Below are 21,257 nucleotides of genomic sequence, written 5' to 3' on the forward strand. Positions count from 1 at the left end.
AAAGCTATAGTAATCAAGACAGTATGGTACTGGCACAAAAATAAAAATATAGATCAATGGAACAGGATAGAAAGCCCAGAGATAAACACACACACATATGGTCAACTTATCTTTGATAAAGGAAGCAAGAATATACAATGGGGAAAAGACAGCCTCTTCAATAAGTGGTGCTGGGAAAACTGGACAGCTACAGGTAAAAGAATGAAAGTAGAACACACCCTGACACCATACACAAAAATAAACTCAAAATGGATTAAAGACCTTAAGGTAAGACCAGACACTAAAACTCTTAGAGGAAAACACGGGCAGAACACTCTATGACATAAATCACATCAAGATCCTTTTTGACCCACCTCCTAGAAAAATGGAAATAAAAACAAACAAAAATAAACAAATGGTACCTAATGAAACTAAAAGCTTTTGCACAGCAAAGGAAACCATAAACAAGATGAAAAGACAACTCTCAGAATGGGAGAAAATATTTGCAAATGAAGCAACGGAAAAAGGATTAATCTCCAAAATATACAAGCAGCTCATGCAGCTCAATATCAAAAAAACAGAAAACCCAATCCAAAAATGGGTGGAAGACCTAAATAAACATTCCTCCAAAGAAGACATACGGATGGCCAACAAATACATGAAAAGATGCTCAACATCACTAATCATTAGAGAAATGCAAATCAAAACCACAATGTGGTGTCACCTCACACTGGTCAGAATGGCCATCATCAAAAAAATGTACAAACAATAAATGCTGGAGAGGGTGTGGAGAAAAGGGATCCCTCTTGCACTGTTGGTGGGAATGTAAATTGATACAGCCACTATGGAGAACATTATGGAGGTTCCTTAAAAAACTAAAAATAGAACTTCCATATTACCACTACTGGGCATATACCCTGTGAAAACCATAATTCAAAAAGAGACATGTACCAATATGTTCATTGCAGCTCTATTTACAATAGCCAGGATATGGCAGCAACCTAAATGTCCATCAACAGATGATTGGATAAAGATGAGGCACATATATACAATGGAATATTACTCAGCCATAAAGAGGAACGAAACTGAGTTATCTGTAGTGAGGTGGATGGAACTAGAGACTGTCATACAGAGTGAAGTAAGTCAGAAGGAGAAAAACAAATAATGTATGCTAATGAATATATATGTAACTTAAAAAAGCAGTACTGATGAACCTAGTGGTAAGGCAGGAATAAAGACGTAGATGTAGAGAATGGACTTGAGGGTACGGGGTGGAAGGGGAAGCTGGGATGAAGTGGGAATGGATGACTAGTGGGAAGCTGCTGCATAGCACAGGGAGATCAGCTTGGTGGTTTGTGACAACCTAGTAGGATGGGATATGGAGGGTTGGTGGGAGGCTCAAGAGGGAGGGGATATGGGGATATATGTATACATATAGCTGATTCACTTTGTTGTACAGTAGAAACTAACACAACATTGTAAAGCATTTATACTCCAATGAAGATGTGAGAAAAAAATATGAAAAAAAAAGAAGAGAAATAATAGGGGAGAAACTTGTTACTGCAAGAGTGCAAGATTAATCCCTCAAAAGAATCATGTTCAAAGTTACTAGGAAAAGTTGTATATAAACACGGTTGATGACCTTTATGCAGAAGGGAAATCGAACACTGGAAATGTGCAAATGTTTCTCCTTTTTCAAATGGAAAGAAATGAAATCAACAAACTAGACAAGTAATATTTACATCAATTCCTGGAACATTTCTAAGATTTACTTGATGAAAAGATAGAGTTTGAGCGCCAAAAAAAAAAAAGAAGATTTAAGATGATGACACAGTATTAGTTTACTAAAACCATGTCTTAATAGAACAATTCCTTTCTTCCTCACGGTTGCTGGACATAATCACTCCATCCTCCATGGTCTAAAAATGCATTGTCTGTATTCTGTCCACTCTTTTCTCACTGAGGCTCAGCTATTTGCTTGAAAGTCTACTTCCTAACTTGAAGGCAGGAAGCTTATATCTTTATATCCATAGTGTTTTTATTAATAATATTTATTGAATAAATAAATGAATTAATGGCAGATAAAAGAGATGTGTTAGAAAATTTTATATTAGTGTTTCATTAAAGCATCGCATAATATACTAATTACATCCATGTGAACAAGAGAGAGTAAAAATATATTGATTGCAAGGGTAACTAAAGAGATTAATAACTATTGGAACCACAATACTAAAGGTGATTTTAAATAAACCAAAGGAGGGACTTGTTTCTGGTGGTGTACAGCAGGCCTCTTTCTTTGGCCCTGTCTTGCCCCACATTTTTAGTCAACCGTTTATATAAGAATATGAAGGGTGGGGCTTCCCTGGTGGCACAGTGGTTGAGAGTCCGCCTGCTGATGCAGGGGACACTGGTTCATGCCCCGGTCTGGGAAGATCCCACATGCCGCGGAGTGGCTAGGCCTGTGAGCCATGACCGCTGAGCCTGCGCATCCGGAGCCTGTGCTCCGCCACGGGAGAGGCCACAACAGTGAGAGGCCCGCGTAACGCAAAAAAAAAAAAAAAAAAAAAAAAAAAATGAAGGGTGATTTATTAAATCCATGGGTGATACAAATTTGGGAATTACAGCATAGAAGTCAGGTCTTAGACTCAGTATCTGAAAGCATTTTGATGGCATTAGAAAAGGTTATTGAAAATAATGGAAGAGTTAACTAAGTGGAACTAGATGAAATTGAACAGAGATAAGATTGAGTCTAAACAATAGACTACAAAGGTAGTCTAAGCAGCAGCATGAGCAAAAGGGCTTAAGGGTGTTGTTAGCTGATGTTAAACACACCAGCAGTGTGATATGGCTGCCGAATAAGTGAATTTGACTTTAAGATGCATTAAGAGAAGTGTAGCTCACAGAGTGAAGAAGAAAAGACAGCTTGAACATTCTGTTTGATTCTAGGTTTTACATAATTAAAGCCTATGGGCTACTGTAAGTGAATTTATCACGAGAAAGGCTGAGGAAAGTAACAATATTTAGTTAGCATAAATGAGAACGGACAGCAATGTGAAGAACTGGATAACCATATTTCATTAACAGCAAGTGGGAGAGGTAACAGAATGGTTCTGGGTGGGCCCAAGAGGCAGAAGCAGGGCACATGAGAGGCCTAGGGTGATGGGTGCTCATCAGAATCATCTGGACAAACTTTATTTTTAACTTCTTTAAATTGAATCACTGTGCTGTACACCTGAAACTAACATGACATTGTAAATCAACTATACTTCAATAAAATAAAATTTAAAAAAATAAAATAAAAAATAAAACTGGCTTTCTAACTATGACAAAATCCAGATGCAAGTAAATAAAAAAATTGATAGATTTTACTATAAACAAATTTTAAAATTGTGCATGCTAAAAAACAGCATAAGTAAAGTTAAAATACAAATGACAAGCTAGGAAAAAATATTTGCAATATATATCACAAAAAAATAATATCCCTAATATATAAAGAACTTTTAAAAATTGAAGGATAAAGGGACAAAACTCCAATAGAAAAATGGAAAAGAGATAAAAATAGTTTACAAAAAATAAAAAGATAAAAACGGCTCTTAAACAAATGAAACCCATTTAAACTCACTTATAATTATATAAATATAAGTTAAAACAACCTGAGATAGTATTTCTCTACTATCAGACTGGCAAAAATTAAAAAGCATGGTAATATATGCTATTACTGAGGTGGTGGGGAAAAGGGTCTTCTGTTACACATTGCTGGTGGCAGTGCAAACTTTTATGACTATTTCTAACAAAATTACACTTAACTTTTGACCCAGAAATTCTAATTCTAGGAATTTATCCTAAAGATACACTTCCAACAATATGAAAATACATTTGCATGAGGTTATTCACTGCAATATTATTTTTAATTGCAAAATATAAGAAACAATCTAAGGTCCATACAAGAGAGTGGTTGAAATAACTATGGTGTATCCACACTATGGATTATCATACAGCTATAAAAAGAATGAGGAAGATCTCTATGAACTGATATGGAATGACTTCTAGGATATATTATTTAGTGAAAAAAGCAAAGTGAGAAAGAGTATATGTAAAGAAGAAGAACATATAAGAAGATATGCATGTATCTGTTCATTGTGCAAAAAGACATACAGGAAGATTAAACTAGAAAGTATGATATTGGTTACTTACAGGGGATAGGTGGGAACAGGGTGGTAAGAATGGGAAAGAGAGAACAGGGAAAAAGGAATGAGGGAGGATGGTATACCTTTTCTTTAGTTCCGACTCTTGGAAATATGGTAATAATTTCACATACTTAAACATAAATAATCAAAATCAAAAAGAATCAAAATGAATCAAAAGAACTCAAAATGTAATATAAAATGAAGGGAATGGAAATGAAAATAACTAACCTAATAAATGTAGAAGATTGTATTGTGACGATAAACTGTAAGGTTAAAGATAAAAAGAACTATACACAACTATTATACTCTAGTTAATATTTTTTCCCACAGTGGTGTGGGTTAGCAATTCTAAGACTACTTTATGTGTATACCAGGATTAAGCAGGTAAGTAAAGAAATTTGTAGAGAATGAGAACCAGTTTCCTCACTGTCAGAAAAAGAAGTAATAAGTAAGAAAAGGGAAAGGTGTGAATGAATTCTGTGGTATTTGATTGGACTTGGAACTATCAGTGTAAACTCATGGTTTTAAATGATTTATACAGAGAAACTGATATAGAAATATAGATTTCTACATGAGCACATATATATGTATTTCCTAGATCTGTCTAATGATAGGGTCTAGAAACAAGACACCTCTGTAACAATAAGCATACTCAGATGTTGGTTTCTAAATCCCATTCTCTAACAAAAGTGACTAGAACTCCTTGGAAAAATGGTTGATTTTAGGGATGGGTCAGGGAAAATACAAAATGAGGCTGGAATATCTTGTGTTGCTAGAAAGTAAGGAAGTGCTCAAAAAGATGAGAATGGCATGTTGAGGATAAAGGCATCAACTTGAAGAAGCTCCCAATGGCCAAATTTAGGATAATTGGAGTAATAAAATAAATAATAGTATGGCTAATAACCTATAGATTAAAATAAATACCTATGATCTCATACTGATACAAATAAGTAAACAGAGGAGAAGAGATAACTTTTTCTTACAGGAGAATTCCAATAATAAATATAGAAGAAATTATAAAAATAGAAAATCACCTTCACATAATAATTGTTACAGGCAAGGTTCATCATTAATGCTAAAATTAGTGGGCAAACGTATGATAGGAAACAGAATATTTGCATAGCCTCAAAATATCTCCCTACAAGATACTTATAAATTACAAAGGGAAAAATAGTAACTTTACATGGAGAAATCTGGCAGACCTCACCTCTACTAAGTGCTCAAAGTTTACATCACCATCATAAGACATATCAACATCATGTACCTCTTGATATGATGTGCTGGGAAGGGCAAACATCACTTCTGTGTTACTCTTGTCAAAAATGCATAAGCTCAATTGATTAATAAGCATATGTTAATTGCAAATTGAAGGGTATTCCAGAAATAAACCAAAACAAAACAAACTGGCTGGTTGTCTTCAAAACTGTCAAAATCTAAGACACAGAAAGACTGTGGAACTGCTATAGATTGAAGAATCTGAGGAGACATGACAACAAATGCAGTAAGGAACTGAGGATCAGGTTCTGGACCAGAAAGAGGACATCAGCAGGACAGCTGGCAAAACTGAAATAAGGTCTATAAATTGGTTATTAATTCCCTAATAATTACATTACCATCATGTAACATGTTAACATTAATAGAAGCTGGATGAAGGATATATTAGAACTCTCATACTATTTAAAAAACTGTTTTGTAACTCTAAAATTAGTTCATAATAAAATGTTTTAAAAATGTAGTGTTTCCAGCCATTTGACTTCAAATAAGAGATAACACTCAACAGGAGTTGTAGAAGAGATTCAAGCCATAACTGGGCGATTCCAACACATAGCCTGTAAGGCCTCCTTAAACCATGAGGCTTTTTTGAGGATATTAACAGAATCCTTAGCTTAAAAAGTGAATTATAGGATTCTACACAAGCTTTGACCCAATGCTAATCCCCTTGAGTCCATAGAAAGTGAACAGTTAGCTCAATTTTACTTCATTTCAGCAAATGATACATGCTGTGAGGATCACAAAATCTGTTATGAAATATTCAAATTAGTTTACAATGAAATTCCCTTAGTTTCAACTTTCAAGACTTTAAATACTTGAGAACAAATTTACATTTGTGAATGAGTTTTAAATCACACTCTAAATAGCCATTCTAAACTATACCAGATAATCACACAAATGACTCAAACAATTTAAATCAGGTGAAAATTATACTCTTAAGTGGACAAAGCAGATGCCAAAACAGTACATGCAATATGATCCCATTTTTGTCAAAAGTGAAAATATATGCTTAGGAAAGAGCCTAAAGTTTTCTTTGATAAAATGTAAACAGTGATTAACTCTGGGTGGTTAGAAGTGGGTGTTTTTCTTTGCTTATCAGCAATTTCTAAATTTTCTACAATAATTATATTACCTTATAATCATAAAAAATAAGGATTATAAATGTTTTGAAAAAAAAAAGCAGTATAACAATTTTTCAAGTCTCTGAACAGTGAGTGGAACTAACCACTCCAAACAAATGGATGTAGCTAAATATAAAATATCTATATTCCAAACACTCATTTTGTGTTAGGATGAGGCTACATCTTTGCCTTGAGGCTACAAATAGGAGGTGATAAGTAAGTTTTTCTCCAGTCACTTCAGTTAAAAATGTCAAAAATTACTCAGAGAACAAGTTTCAGCATTTGCAATTATCAAGCTGACAGTGTCACAGGAAAATAGTTTATTTTTTAAAATGAAAAGAGAAGATGCACTTTTTTTAGGGAGAGGAAAGAGATATGCATACTAGGGTATCTTCTTCAAGTCTTATTTCACTTTATGGGGCATATGTTAAATGAAGAGGATTGATTTTGCCCCACTCTTTAAACTAGTATCCATCTCCTAGTGATTAGATGTTAAAACTGTACTTCTTAAATTTTAGAAAGAAGTACTTAAATTAAGTACTTAAACTGGGGTTGGTTCAGATACACATTACTGATTCTGTAGGTCTGGGATGGGACTTTGATTTTGCACCAGTCACCTGGGGGTTTGTCAGAAATGCAGAATCTCAGACCCTATCTCGGATCTACTCAATCATAATCTACATTTTAACAAGATCCCCATTTGACTTATTTGCACATTAAAGTTTGAGAAGCTCGGATCTAAAGAACCCAAAATCAGTTAAATAGGCATTTGCTTTCTATAGTTTTCTATGAAAAGGATTTAAAGAAATAATAATATTAAAAAAAGATTACCGAAACCAATATTGCCCCTGAACTCTGTGAGCAAACACAAATTTAATTTGTAAAACTATTTTTAGATAGTTAATTTTAGATAGTTAAACCATTTTCCTTAAAAGAAAAATTAAATTTCTTTGATTCCCCAGTGACCGTAAAGTTAGTTCTGTTGGTTTATTCATCCTTATACTAAATGGTGTGTAGCTAATTCAAAAGCAATCACTTCCCCCATTTGACTCTCATTTGAGAAGGATTTTTTCAGAATCTGGTTGGCTATATTCTATTGGCATAGTGAAGGACCTTTCATCTTTCAAATACTATGATGATACAGAATTATTAGTGGGACTAAGTGACATAGTGACAGCATATCTTTGCTTCTGATTTACAGTAATAAATGAGTTTCTAGAGCTCTAAGACAACACATTAAAACAAAAGAAAACAGAATCCATGGATAACTTGATGAGCTTAGTATTAAAAGAGAAAATTAGAGTGATCTCCCATAAGTTACTAAATTATTTTATAAGTACAATTTTCTTTATTCATAGATGACAAAACTTTGGGGTTGTGGAAAATCATTATTCACTTGAGGAACAGTCATACCATGGCGACCACATTAAAACTTTGTAACCGAAGAACTCTGGCATTTCTATTTTTTCTGAATTTTTAAACAGTAAACTGCTTAGGACTCTACCTACTAGGGGTCCAAAAAGAAGTCATTGTGTGGCTAAGTGTAACACAATTTTAGTCTTACAAACACTCTCACCTGTGACACATTTTATTGCATCACATTTAAACCTACTGAAGCCATTCTACTCCCATTTCCTTTATAATTTAACCTTGATCTGACACTCTCACTCCTACCAGGATTTCCAACAAGATATACTGAGAATTTGTTTACTCACATAAACTCTAAAAAAAAGTAAGCAATGTGTATTGTAAAAATATAGTAAGGCTCATTAAATACATTTTAAATCAAACCTGCTTTTTTTTATAGCCTAAAAACAAAGAACATATGCAATTCAATGTAGTACCATTAGATATGAACTGATAAACTGAACCTAAATATTTGAAAGTACATCCATAGAAAATAAAAAGAGATAGTGTTTTCATAGAGTTATTAGAGTATGTATCAGTTTATTGTACCACTGTAAGATACATAAGTTAACTTTGCTTTCAGAGCAAAGAAGGAACTTGGAAGAAAAGGATGAAAAGAAAGTGCTTTCTAAGTCACCACCTACTCCCATGAAATATCTGTTGGTGAAGAATAGGTTAAGAGTTAAAACCGGTCTTTGGTCAGAGGAAAAGTTGTCATAAGCTTTTCAACTCTAAATGTATTTTTGTTATAATGTTAATCTTTAGGTCCACAGGTGATTTTGCTAAGGGAAAGTCATACAAATAACATCAGCCTGTGGCATAAGGACTTCTTACTGTTGTTTTAAATTTATGATAGTATTTCATTTAATTTTAATTAGTTTCTTAAAATATAAATTTTACTTTTCCTGAATATTGTATTATCTATTTAACCACTAAACATTTTTTACAAGTATCATTTTAAATCAGTTTCCTGAACTACTTGCTCTTCATAAATGTTAAAATATTAATACTTAATAAGCAAATCTTTGTAGTTGAAAGATACCTGAATTGATAAACATTTTGTGTTTTCCATGTAGCATTTTTGTTTGTTTGCTTTACAGAGGTGTGTAAGTTGTGCTTCACCATTCTCATAAGACAACATGCTTATATGTAAACAGTATCTGATCTTTTCACATATTTCTAGATGTGTTTAATTGATTATATTCTCCAAAATATAACTCAGGCTTTTAAATGAGGGCTGTATGTTGTGTTAGCTCAGATGGCATTTCCCACTGCTTTGACAAAATACATTAGAAAATGAAGTCATTTCATTACATGAAATGTAATGAAGTAATGTTGAGTGGAAAAAAAGCAAGTCCCAGAAATGATACCATCTTTAGAAAGCTCAAAAGAAGCAAACTAATGAATATATTGTTAGAAATACATTCATGTTAAAACAGTAAAACAAATAAGCATGAGCAAGATTCAAGATAGCTGAAACCCCTAAGGGGTGAGCATGAGGATGGAATAGGGGAGTGGCACACAGGGTACTGTAGTTGCAGGTTACTGAGATATACACACACATACATGCTTCATAATATTACTTAATTTTTAAGTGCAAGAAAACCAGGAGGATTAGATTATTTAGCAACAAATTGATGATGATATTGTAGGGATTCCCCTCTTAGCTGGGGTATCACATTGTTCTAAAAATACCAAGCAGTGTATACTGTCAGTAATACAATTTTCACTGTATTTTGCAATTTACAGCAAATATTTAGATTTTTTTGAGATACCTAATCACTAAACACTATGAATAATTATTTTTAATCATATATTTTGTTTTATTATCCAACTTTTAAAACTGGTGATATCAAAGAAAAACTAGTAGTTTTAATTAATCAAGGAGAATAAAGGAAATCTCAGATTATTCTGTTCATATTCATAGTTGGTGTTAGATGGTCATACTTGTGATGAATGACTGCACTATTACTAGCAGATATTTGAAAAACTATAGTTTTGATTCCAGAGATTAGGGGCAAGTGGACTCTGATTTACGTTAAGTCATGTAGAAAAAGATATCTTTTCCTAGTAAATCAATTGTGTGGAAAGCAAGAGCAACTTTAATTATCAGGTATGAGCGTTTGGAGGAAAGAACAATCTTATATCAATATCACACTACAATTTCAATAAAATAAGAAGTACCCCTCATCATTCTAGGCAGGCTTAAATCTAGGAAAGAATGGGATGAGCTTAAGGTACAAATTCTTTCATTATAAAACATCATATAGGGACTTCCCTGGTGGCGCAGCGGTTAAGAATCCGCCTGCCAATGCAGGGGACACAGATTTGATCCCTGGTCCAGGAAGATTCCCACATGCCGCAGAGCAACTAAGCCCATGTGCCACAACTACTGAGCCTGTGCTCTAGAGCCCGTGAGCTACAACTACAGAGCCCACATGCTGCAACTACTGAAGCCCACGTGCCTAGAGCCCATGCTCTGCAACAAGAGAAGCTACAGCAATAAGAAGCCTGTGTACAACAACGAAGAACCAACGCAGCCAAAATAAATAAACAACTAAATAAATAAAAATTTAAAAAAATTATATAACTATTCTTCAATCCTTAAAAGGATGGAACATTTAGCAGGGTTTTTGCAAAGATTCACTTGGGTCTATTCTGGAATAGGTCTTTTTTTCCTCGCTGAGTATTAGAGGGACTAGTTCCAGCAAGACTAATAGGCAAAATGGATACAGAAGGTGTGGTACATATATACAGTGTAATATTACTCAGCCATAAAAAGGAACAAAATTGGGTCATTTGTAGAGATGTGGATGGACCTAGAGACTGTCATACAGAGTGAAGTAAGTCAGAAAGAGAAAAACAAATATTGTATATTAACGCATATATGTGGAATCTCGAAAAATGGTACAGATGAACCGGTTTTCAAGGCAGAAATAGAGACACAGATGTAGAGAACAAACGTATAGACACCAGGAGGGGAAACGGGGGGTGGCTGTGGTGGTGTGATGAATTGTGAGATTGGGATTGACATATATATACTAATGTGTAAAAAATAGATAACTAATAAGAACCTGCTATAGCGGGACGCCTTCAAGATGGCAGAGGAGTAAGACGTGGTGATCACCTTCCTCCCCACAAATACATTAAAACTACATCTACATGTGGAACAACTCCTACAGAACACCTACTGAATGCTGGCAGAAGACCTCAGACTTCCCAAAAGGCAAGAAACTCGCCATGTACCTAGGTAGGGCAAAGAAAAAAGGAAAACCAGGGACAAAAGAATAGGTATGGGACCTGCACTTCTTGGAGGGAGCTGTGAAGGAAGCTCATTCACTGGCAGGGACGGGGGGTGGGCAGCAGGGGGAGCTTCGGAGCCGCGGAGGAGAGGGCAGCAACGGGTGCGGAGGGCAAAGCAGAGAGATTTCCGCACAGAGGATCGGTGCCAACCAGCACTCACCAGCCCAAGAGGCTTGTCTGTACACCCGCCAGGATGGGCGGGGGCTGGGAGCTGAGGCTCGGGCTTCGGAGTTCAGATTCCAGGGAGAGGACTGCAGCTGGCTGCGTGACCACAGCCTGAAGCGGGCTAGTGTGCCACAGCTAGCCAGGAGGGAGTCTGGGAAAATCTCTGGACCTGCCTAAGAGGCAAGAGACCATTGTTTCAGGGTGTGCGAGGAGAGGGGATTCAGAGGACCACCTAAACCAGCTCCAGAGACGGGGGTGAGCCGAGGCTATCAGCGTGGATCACAGGGACGGGCATGAAACACTAAGGCTGCTGCTGCCGCCACCAAGAAGCCTGTGTGCAAGCACAGGTCACTATCCACACCTCCCCTCCCGGGAGCCTGTGCAGCCTGCCACTGCCAGGGTCCCGTGATCCAGGGACAGCTTCCCCGGGAGAACACATGGCGCGCCTCAGCCTGTTGCAACGTCATGCTGGCCTCTGCCACCGCAGGCTCGCCCCCCATTCTGTACCCTTCCCTCCCTCCGGCCTGAGTGAGCCAGAGCCCCCTTATCAGCCGCTCCCTTAACCCTGTCCTATCTGGGTGGGGAACAGACACCCTCAGGAGACCTACACGCAGAGGCGGGGCCAAATCCAAAGCTGAACCCCAGGAGCTGTGTGAACAAAGAAGAGAAAGGGAAATCTCTCCCAGCAACCTCAGGAGCAGCGGATTAAATCTCCACAATCAACTTGATGTACCTGCATCTGTGGAATACCTGAATAGACAACAAATCACCCCAAAATTGACACGGTGGACTTTGGGAGCAACTGTAGACTTGGGGTTTGCTTTCTGCATCTAATTTGTTTCTGGTTTTATGTTTATCTTAGTTTAGTATTTAGAGCTTATTATCATTGGTAGATTTGTTTATTGATTTGGTTGCTCTCTTCCTTTTTAAATTATATATATATATATATATATATATATATATATATATATTTCCTTTTTCTCTTTTTGTGAGTGTGTATGTGTATGCTTCTTTGTGTGATTTTGTCTGTATAGCTTTGCTTTTGCCATTTGTCCTAGGGCTCTGACTGTCGGTTATTTTTAGTATAGTTTTTCAGTGCTTGTTATCATTGGTGGATTTGATTTTTCTTTGGTTGCTCTCTTCTTCCTTTTTCTCTTCTTTTTTTTTTATTACTGTTTTATTTTTAATATTTTTTTCTATTTTAATAACTTTCTTTTCTTTCTTTCTTTTTTCTTTCTTTTTTTTAAAATCTCCCTTTTCTTCTGAGTTGTGTGGCTGACAGGGTCTTGGTGCTCTGGCTGGGGGTCAGGCCTGAGTCTCTGAGGTGAGAAAGCCAAGTTCAGGACATTGGCCCACCAGAGACCTCCTGGCCCCATGTAATATCAAATGGAGAAAGCTCTCCCAGAGATCTCCATCTCAACACTAAGACCCAGCTCCACTCAAAGACCAGCAAGCTACAGTGCTGGACACCCTATGCCAAACAACTAGCAAGGCAGGAACACAAACACACCCATTAGCAGAGAGGCTGTCTAAAATCACAATAAGGCCACAGACACCCCAAAACACACCACCAGACGTGGACCTACCCACCAGAAAGACAAGATCCAGCCTCATCCACCAAAACACAGGCACCAGTCCCCTCCACTAGGAAGCCTACACAACCCACTGAACCAACTTTACCCACTGGGAGCAGACACCAAAAACAATGGGAACTACGAACCTATAGCCTGTGAAAAGGAGAACCCAAACACAGCAAGTTAAGCAAAATGAGAAGACAGAGGAACACACAGCAGGTGAAGGAGCAAGGTAAAAACCCACTAGACCAAAAAAAAAAAAAAAGAGGAAATAGGCAGGCTACCTAAAAAAAGAATTCAGAGTAATGATAGAAAATATGATCGAAAATCTTGGAAACAGAATGGAGAAAATACAAGAAACGTTTAACAAGGACCTAGAAGAACTAAAAGCAAACAAACAATGATGAACAACACAATAGATGAAATTAAACATTCTCTAGAAGGAATCAATAGCAAATAACTGAGGCAGAAGAACAGATAAGTGACCTGGAAGATAAAATAGTGGAAATAACTACCACAGAGAAGAATAAAGAAAAAAGAATGAAAAGAATTGAGGACAATCTCAGAGACCTCTGGGCAACATTAAATGCACCAACATTCCAATTATATGGGTCCCAAAGGAAGAAGAGAAAAAAAGGTACTGAGAAAATATTTGAAGAGATTACAGTTGAAAACTTCCCAAATATGGGTAAGGAAATAGTCAATCAACCCTAGAAAGCACAGAGAGTCCCACACAGAATAAATCCAAGGAGAAACACACCAAGACACATATTAATCAAACTATCAAAAATTAAATACAAAGAAAAAATATTAAAAACCACAAGGGAAAAGCAACAAATAACAAACAAGGGAATCCCCGTAAGGTTAACAGCTGATCTTTCAGCAGAAACTCTGCAAGCCAGAAGGGAGTGGCAGAACATATTTAAAGTGATGAAAGGGAAAAACCTACAACCAAGATTACTCTACCCAGTAAGGATCTCATTCAGATTTGATGGAGAAATTAAAACCTGTACAGATAAGAAAAAGCTGAGAGAATTCAGCACCACCAAACCAGCTCTACAACAAATGCTAAAGGAACTTCTCTAGGCAGGAAACACAAGAGAAGGAAAAGACTTACAATAACAAACGCAAAACAATTAAGAATATGGTAATAGGAACATACAGATTGATAATTACCTTGAATGTAAATGGATTAAGTGCTCCAACCCAAAGACAGACTGGCTGAATGGATACAAAAACAAGACCTGTATATATGCTGTCTACAAGAGACCCACTTCAGACCTAGGAACACATACAGATTGAAAGGGAGGTGATGGAAAAAGATATTACATGCAAATGGAAATCAAAAGAAAGCTGGAGTAGCAATTCTCATATCAGACAAAATAGGCTTTAAAATGAAGAATATTACAAGAGACAAAGAAGGACACTACATAATGATCGAGGGATCGATCCAAGAAGAAGATATAACAATTGTAAATATTTATGCACCCAACATAAGAGCACCTCAATACATAAGGCAAATGCTAACAGCCATAAAAGGGGAAATCAACAGTAATACCATCATAATAGGGGACATTATCACCCCATTTTCACCAATGGACAGATCATCTAAAATGAAAATAAAAAAAGAAACATAAGCTTTCAATGACACATTAAACAAGATGGACTTAACTGATATTTATAAGACATTCCATCCAAAAACAGCAGATTACACTTTCTTCTCAAGTGCCCATGGAACATCGTCCAGGATAGATCATATCTTGGGTCACAAATCAAGCCTTGGTAAATTAAAAAAAATTGAAATTGTATCAAATAGCTTTTCCGACCACAACACTATGAGACTACCTATCAATTACAGGAAAAAATCTGTAAAAAATACAAACACATGGAGGCCTAACAATACACTACTAAATAACCAAGAGATCACTGAAGAAATCAAAAAATACCTAGAAACAGATGCCAATGAAATCACAATGACCCAAAACCTATGGGATGCAGCAAAAGCAGTTCTAAGAGAGAAGTTTATAGCAATACAATCCTACCTCAAGAAACAAGAAATATCTCAAATAAACAACCTAACTTTACACCTAAAGCAATTAGAGAAAGAAGGACAAAAACCCCAAGTTAGCTGAAGGAAAGAAATCATAAAGATCAGATCAGAAATAAATGAAAAAGAATGAAGGAAAGGAGAGCAAAGATCAATAAAACTAAAAGCTGGTTCTTTGAGAAGATAAACAAAATTGATAAACCATTAGCCAGACTCATCAAGAAAAAAAAGGGAGAAGACCCAAATAAATAGAATTAGAAATGAAAAAGGAGAAGTAACAACTGAGACTGCAGAAATACAAAGGATCATGAGTGATTACTACAAGCAACTATATGCCAATAAAATGGACAACCTGGAAGAAATGGACAAATTCTTAGAAAAGCACAGCCATCTGAGACTGAACCAGGAAGAAATAGAAAATAAAAACAGACCAATCACAAGCGCTGAAATTGAAACTGTGATTAAAAATCTTCCAACAGGGCTTCCCTGGTGGCACAGTGGTTGAGAGTCCGCCTGCCGATGCAGGGGACACGGGTTAGTGCCCTGGTCCAGGAAGATCCCACATGCTGCAGAGCGGCTGGGCCCATGAGCCACGGCCACTGAGCCTGCGCATCTGGAGCCTGTGCTCCACAATGGGAGAGGCCATGACGGTGAGAGGCCCGCGTACCGCAAAAAAAAAAAAAAAATCTTCCAACAAAGAAAAGGCCAGGAAAGATGGTTTCACAGGTGAATTCTATCAAACATTTAGAGAAGAGCTAACACCTATCCTTCTCAAACTCTTCCAAAATAGAGCAGAGGGAGGAACACTCCCAAACTCATTCTACAAAGCCACCATCCCCCTGATACCAAAATCAGACAAAGATGCCACAAAAAAGAAAACTACAGGCCAATATCACTGATGAACATGCAAAAATCCTCAATAAAACACTAGCAAACAGAATCCAACAGCACATTAAAAGGATCATACACCATGAGCAAGTGGGGTTTATCCCAGGAGTGCAAGGATTCTTCAATATATGCAAATCAATCAATATGATAAACCATATTAACAAATTGAAGGAGAAAATTCATATGATCATCTCAATAGATGCAGAAAAATCTTTTGAGAAAATTCAACACCAATTTATGATAAAAACCCTCCAGAAAGTAGGCATAGAGTGAACCTATCTCAATATAATTAAGGCCATAAATGACAAACCCACAGCCAACATTGTTCTCAATGGTGAAAAACTGAAACCATTTCCACTAAGATCAGGAAGAAGACAAGGTTGCCCACTCTCACCACTACTATTCAACATAGTTTTGGAAGTTTTAGCCACAGCAATAAGAGAAGAAAACGAAATAAAAGGAGTCCACATCAGAAAACAAGAAGTAAAATTGTCACTGTTTGCAGATGACATGATACTATACATAGAGAATCCTAAAGATGCTACTAGAAAACTACTAGAGCTAATCAATGAATTTGGTAAAGTAGCAGGATACAAAATTAATGCACAGAAATCTCTGGCATTCCTAAACACTAATGATGAAAAATCTGAAAGAGAAATTAAGGAAACACTCCCATTTACCACTGCAACAAAGAGAATAAAATACCTAGTAATAAACCTACCTAAGGAGAAAAAAGACCTGTACGCAGAAAACTATAAGACACTGGTGAAAGAAATTAAAGATGATACAAACAGATGGAGAGATATACCATGTTCTTGGATTGGAAGAATCAACATTGTGAAAATGACTCTACTACCCAAAGCAATCTACAGATTCAATGCAATCCCTGTCAAACTACCAATGGCATTTTTCACAGGACTAGAACAAAACATTTCACAATTTGTATAGAAACACAAAAGACCCCCAATAGCCAAAGCGATCTTGAGAAAGAGAAACGGAGCTGGAGGAATCAGGCTTCCTGACTACAAAGCTATAGTAATCAAGACAGTGTGGTACTGGCACAAAACCAGAAATATAGATCAATGGAACAGGATAGAAAGCCCAGAGATAAACCCACACACATAAGGTCACCTTATCTTTGATAAAGGAGGCAAGAATATACAATGGAGAATGGACAGCTTCTTCAAGAAATGGTGCTGGGAAAACTGGACAGCTACAGGTAAAAGAATGAAATCAGAACACTCCTTAACACCATACACAAAAATAAACTCAAAATGGATTAAAGACTAAATGTAAGGCAAGACACTATAAAACTCTTAGAGGAAGACATAGGCAGAACACTCCATGATATCAATCTCAGCAAGATCCTTTTTGATCCACCTCCTAGAGAAACGGAAATAAAAACAAAAATAAACAAAGGGACCTAATGCAACTTAAAAGCTTTTGCACAGCAAAGGAAACCATAAACAAGGCGAAAAGACTTCCCTCAGAATGGGAGTAATATTTGGAAATGAAGCAACTGACAAAGATTTAATCTCCAAAATATACAAGCAGCTCATGCAGCTCAATATCAAAAAAACAAACGACCCAATCCAAAAATCGGCAGAAGACCTAAATAGACATTTCTCCAAAGAAGATACACAGATCGCCAACAGACACATGAAAGAATGCTCAACATCACTAATCAGTAGAGAAATGCAAATCAAAACTACAATGAGGGGGCTTCCCTGGTGGCGCAGTGGTTGAGAGTCCGCCTGCCGATGCAGGGGACACGGGTTTGTGCCCCGGTCTGGGAGGATCCCACATGCCGCGGAGCGGCTGGACCCGTGAGCCATGGCCAGTGAGCCTGCGCGTCCGGAGCCTGTGCTCCGCAACGGGAGAGGCCACAACAGTGAGAGGCCCGCGTACAGCAAATTAAAAAAAAAAAAAAACTACAATGAGGTATCACCTCACACCAGTCAGCATGGCCATCATCAAAAAATCTACAAACAATAAAGGCTGGAGAGGGTGTGGAGAAAAGGGAACCCTCTTGCAGTGTTGGTGGGAATGTAAATTGATACAGCCACTATGGAGAACAGTATGGAGATTCCTTAAAATCTAAAAATGGAACTATCATAATACCCAGCAATCCCACTCCTGGCATATACCCTGAGAAAACCATAATTCAAAAGGGTCATGTACCACAATGTTCATTGCAGCTCTATTTACAATAGCCAGGAAATGGAAGCAACATAAGTGTCCATTGACAGATGAATGGATAAAGAAGATATGGCACATGTATACAATGGAATATTACTCAGCCATAAAAAGAAATGAAACTCAGTTATTTGTAGTGAGGTGGATGGATCTAGAGACTGTCATACAGAGTGAAGTAAGTCAGATAGAGAAAAACAAATTCTGTATGCTAACACAATCTATATGGAATCTAAAAAAAAAATGGTTCTGAAGAACCTAGGGGCAGGACAGGAATCAAGATGCAGACATAGAGAATGGACTGCAGGACATGGGGAGGGGGAAGGGTAAGCTGGGATGAAGTGGGAGAGTGGCATGGACATATATTCACTAACAAATGTAAAATAGATAGCTAGTGGGAAGCGGCTGCATAGCACAGGGAGATCAGCTCGGTGCTTTGTGTCCACCTAGCGGGGTGGGATTGGGAGGATAGGAGGGAGATGCAAGGGGGAGGGGATATGGGGATATATGTATACGTATAGCTGATTCACTTTGTTATACAGCACAAACTAACACTCCATTGTAAAGCAATTATATTCTAATAAAGATGTTTAAAAAAAAAAGAACCTGCTGTATAAAAAAATAAAGAAATAAAATTTAAAACAAACAAAAAAGACTAATAGCCAAGCTATGTGAATAGTAGAGTTGCAAAAGGACTACCTGTTTACTGGTAGTTGGATAAACATTTGCCCCAAAACCTGTTTTGGACACTTGTGTAAACTTTTCAGGTGAAGAAAAAATATAAAACCTACAAGTTTACTAATTTGAAATAAGTTTTGAGAGTCTAGTCTGAATTTACACAGATTACCTGAGGTTAAAATAGAGGCTCGTCTCAAAGATCCTGTTTAGTTCTGCCAATTCCAAAATAGATAGAATTTGACTGAAAATGTAGAATTAAAAAATTTTAAAAGACACTTTGAAATAAAACTTAGTATTATGGAAATTAATTGAGTTAAGTGAAGATAACCTTGGAGTTGGATGAATGAAATAAGCAACGGATAATTTTTTTGCATGCTGTCATATTTGGTATTACTTTTAATTTAAGAGGAATAACAACCTTTACTGTACCTGACGAGGGGTTCTTTCTGATTTACTCCTACACCATTCCCAGTCTGAAAGGTCTGGTTTCTGACTCTCCTCATGAGAAAGTCTTCTTTCTGGCCCTTCCAAAAGGGTGGTTTCATCATATTTAATATCACCTTCTTTTTTTTCAGAGAGCAGTGGATCAACACCCTTTTCATTGTGGGAATCCTGTTTAGCATCTATAATATCAGTGTTTGTGCATTTGTTGATGCCTTTTAGCGTGAAGCTGTCCAGAGAGGGCGTGGTGCTGATTTCCACCTTTATGGCATTGAATACATTATGAGAGTCTCTCTGAGAGTCTTTTGTAGTTTTGCACTCATAGTTCATGGGATTGTGATAGGATGTTGAATTTTCATCATCATCATAGTAATCTTCATGTGCTATTTTATAAATTCCATAACTTCGTTGAAATGATAGATTGAATTCAAAGCATCTCCTCTTGGCTATGTAGAAACAAAAACAAAATTCCATGATTAGGAAGATAGATATAAACAGTGCTTGGATATACAAAATGAGTAAAAATAGGAAAGTGAATTCAACCTGATTAGTTGAATTATCTTCGTTTACTTCTTGTCAATTATGCAAAGCAACTGTGCCTCACAAATTCAACCATCTTATCACTCTGGGCCTAACTGTTCTCACTTACACAATGGAAGGCTTGAAATACATACAACCCCAGAACACTGAAGTCTTTAAAGAAATTTTATGTAAAATATTGATCCATAAATTAGAATAGTCTCATATCCACTCAGTTTTAGTTTTAGCTCTATCAGTCTACCAATTATCTCTACATTTCTTTATTTGGGGATAAAATACATTGTTTATAAACTTTATTTTGCTACAACTTAATTATTAAAAAGCTCTTAATATTACTTGAGCTATTCTGCTGGCAATACCAACAACGATATAACTGCTTTAAATATTTTGATGTATATCATTCCTGACATTTATATGTTTATAAATGCATACAGTAAAAATTAGATAATGCTACAATACAGTTTTTAAACTTTTAAAAATAATATGTATATTTCTGAATAAATTTGAAATGAATTTTAAAGAAGAGTATATAGACATATTTCTGTGAACTGAAGCACTTTACAACATGTATATACCTGATTAACTACAAGAGCAGTTTAGCAGGAACACATAAAACTTTCCATGGTTTAAATTAGGTGAAATATGATGGTATCTTACATATAGCACTGCTATTTGGTGAATACTGTATAAAGTCTTAGTAGAATAACACATGAGAATGTGACAGAAGTGATACAATTGTTGTATGTGAACGTCATTAAATACTAGATAATTTTTGTGTATTAAGAATGAAGCTATATCAAGACGGTAGACAAAATGCAATGTAATGTTTTGATTTTCATCTTTCAAACATGGCTCATTTCAAAACTTTTTTTCTACTTGGATAGTTCTGTGTTTTATTAGCACACATTTAGCTATCCTTGGTGGAAAAATTTATTAAAAACTATAAAATTTCTATGAGAACAGGTAAAATTTGATTCATTTTACAATACAACCTCATGTCATTCATATGCTGATTCTATTACTGAAATAGTCTCAGAACTGAAGATTTACAAACCAATTCTGCTGACTGAAAGAGAATTTATAGGTATCACTCATTATTTGAGCCAAAACATTCATTGAGCCAAGATACAAACAAAAATTTCTATTCAAAGAAAATGGAAAAGTAGAAACAGATGTTAACATTATACACTATTTCATTTACAGTACTACTTAACTTTTTCTAGTAATATAGTCCAGTAAAATTAAATTAGAATTTTTAAGTTACTTTAATAGTGTGAAAGCTGAAGGAACTAAAAGGACGTTTTAGTTATTGTTGGGTTTCCTTTTTCTCTAAAAAAAAGTTATAAAGTGACAAGTGGTCAATTCAAGGATATTAAGCAAATAAAAACTGTCATAAAATCCCAATTTTATCATATAAATGGATATCTATGGCTATATATTTTATTATCTGTGTATTATAACT

The 21,257-nt window shown here is 36.1% G+C and overlaps 1 protein-coding gene across 1 annotated transcript in view; it reads right to left on the reverse strand.

Moving 5' to 3' along the window:
- Positions 1–21,257, reverse strand: part of GPR149 (G protein-coupled receptor 149) — a 70,881-nt gene that overhangs the window by 43,752 nt on the left and 5,872 nt on the right. The window contains exon 3 of the mRNA XM_060010093.1: positions 19,244–19,701. Within this exon, the coding sequence (XP_059866076.1) occupies positions 19,244–19,701 (458 nt within the window). The remainder of the gene's footprint in view (positions 1–19,243; positions 19,702–21,257) is intronic.

The sequence above is a fragment of the Delphinus delphis genome, chromosome 4, assembly GCF_949987515.2.
Source record: "Delphinus delphis chromosome 4, mDelDel1.2, whole genome shotgun sequence".
Classification (NCBI taxonomy): domain Eukaryota; kingdom Metazoa; phylum Chordata; class Mammalia; order Artiodactyla; family Delphinidae; genus Delphinus; species Delphinus delphis.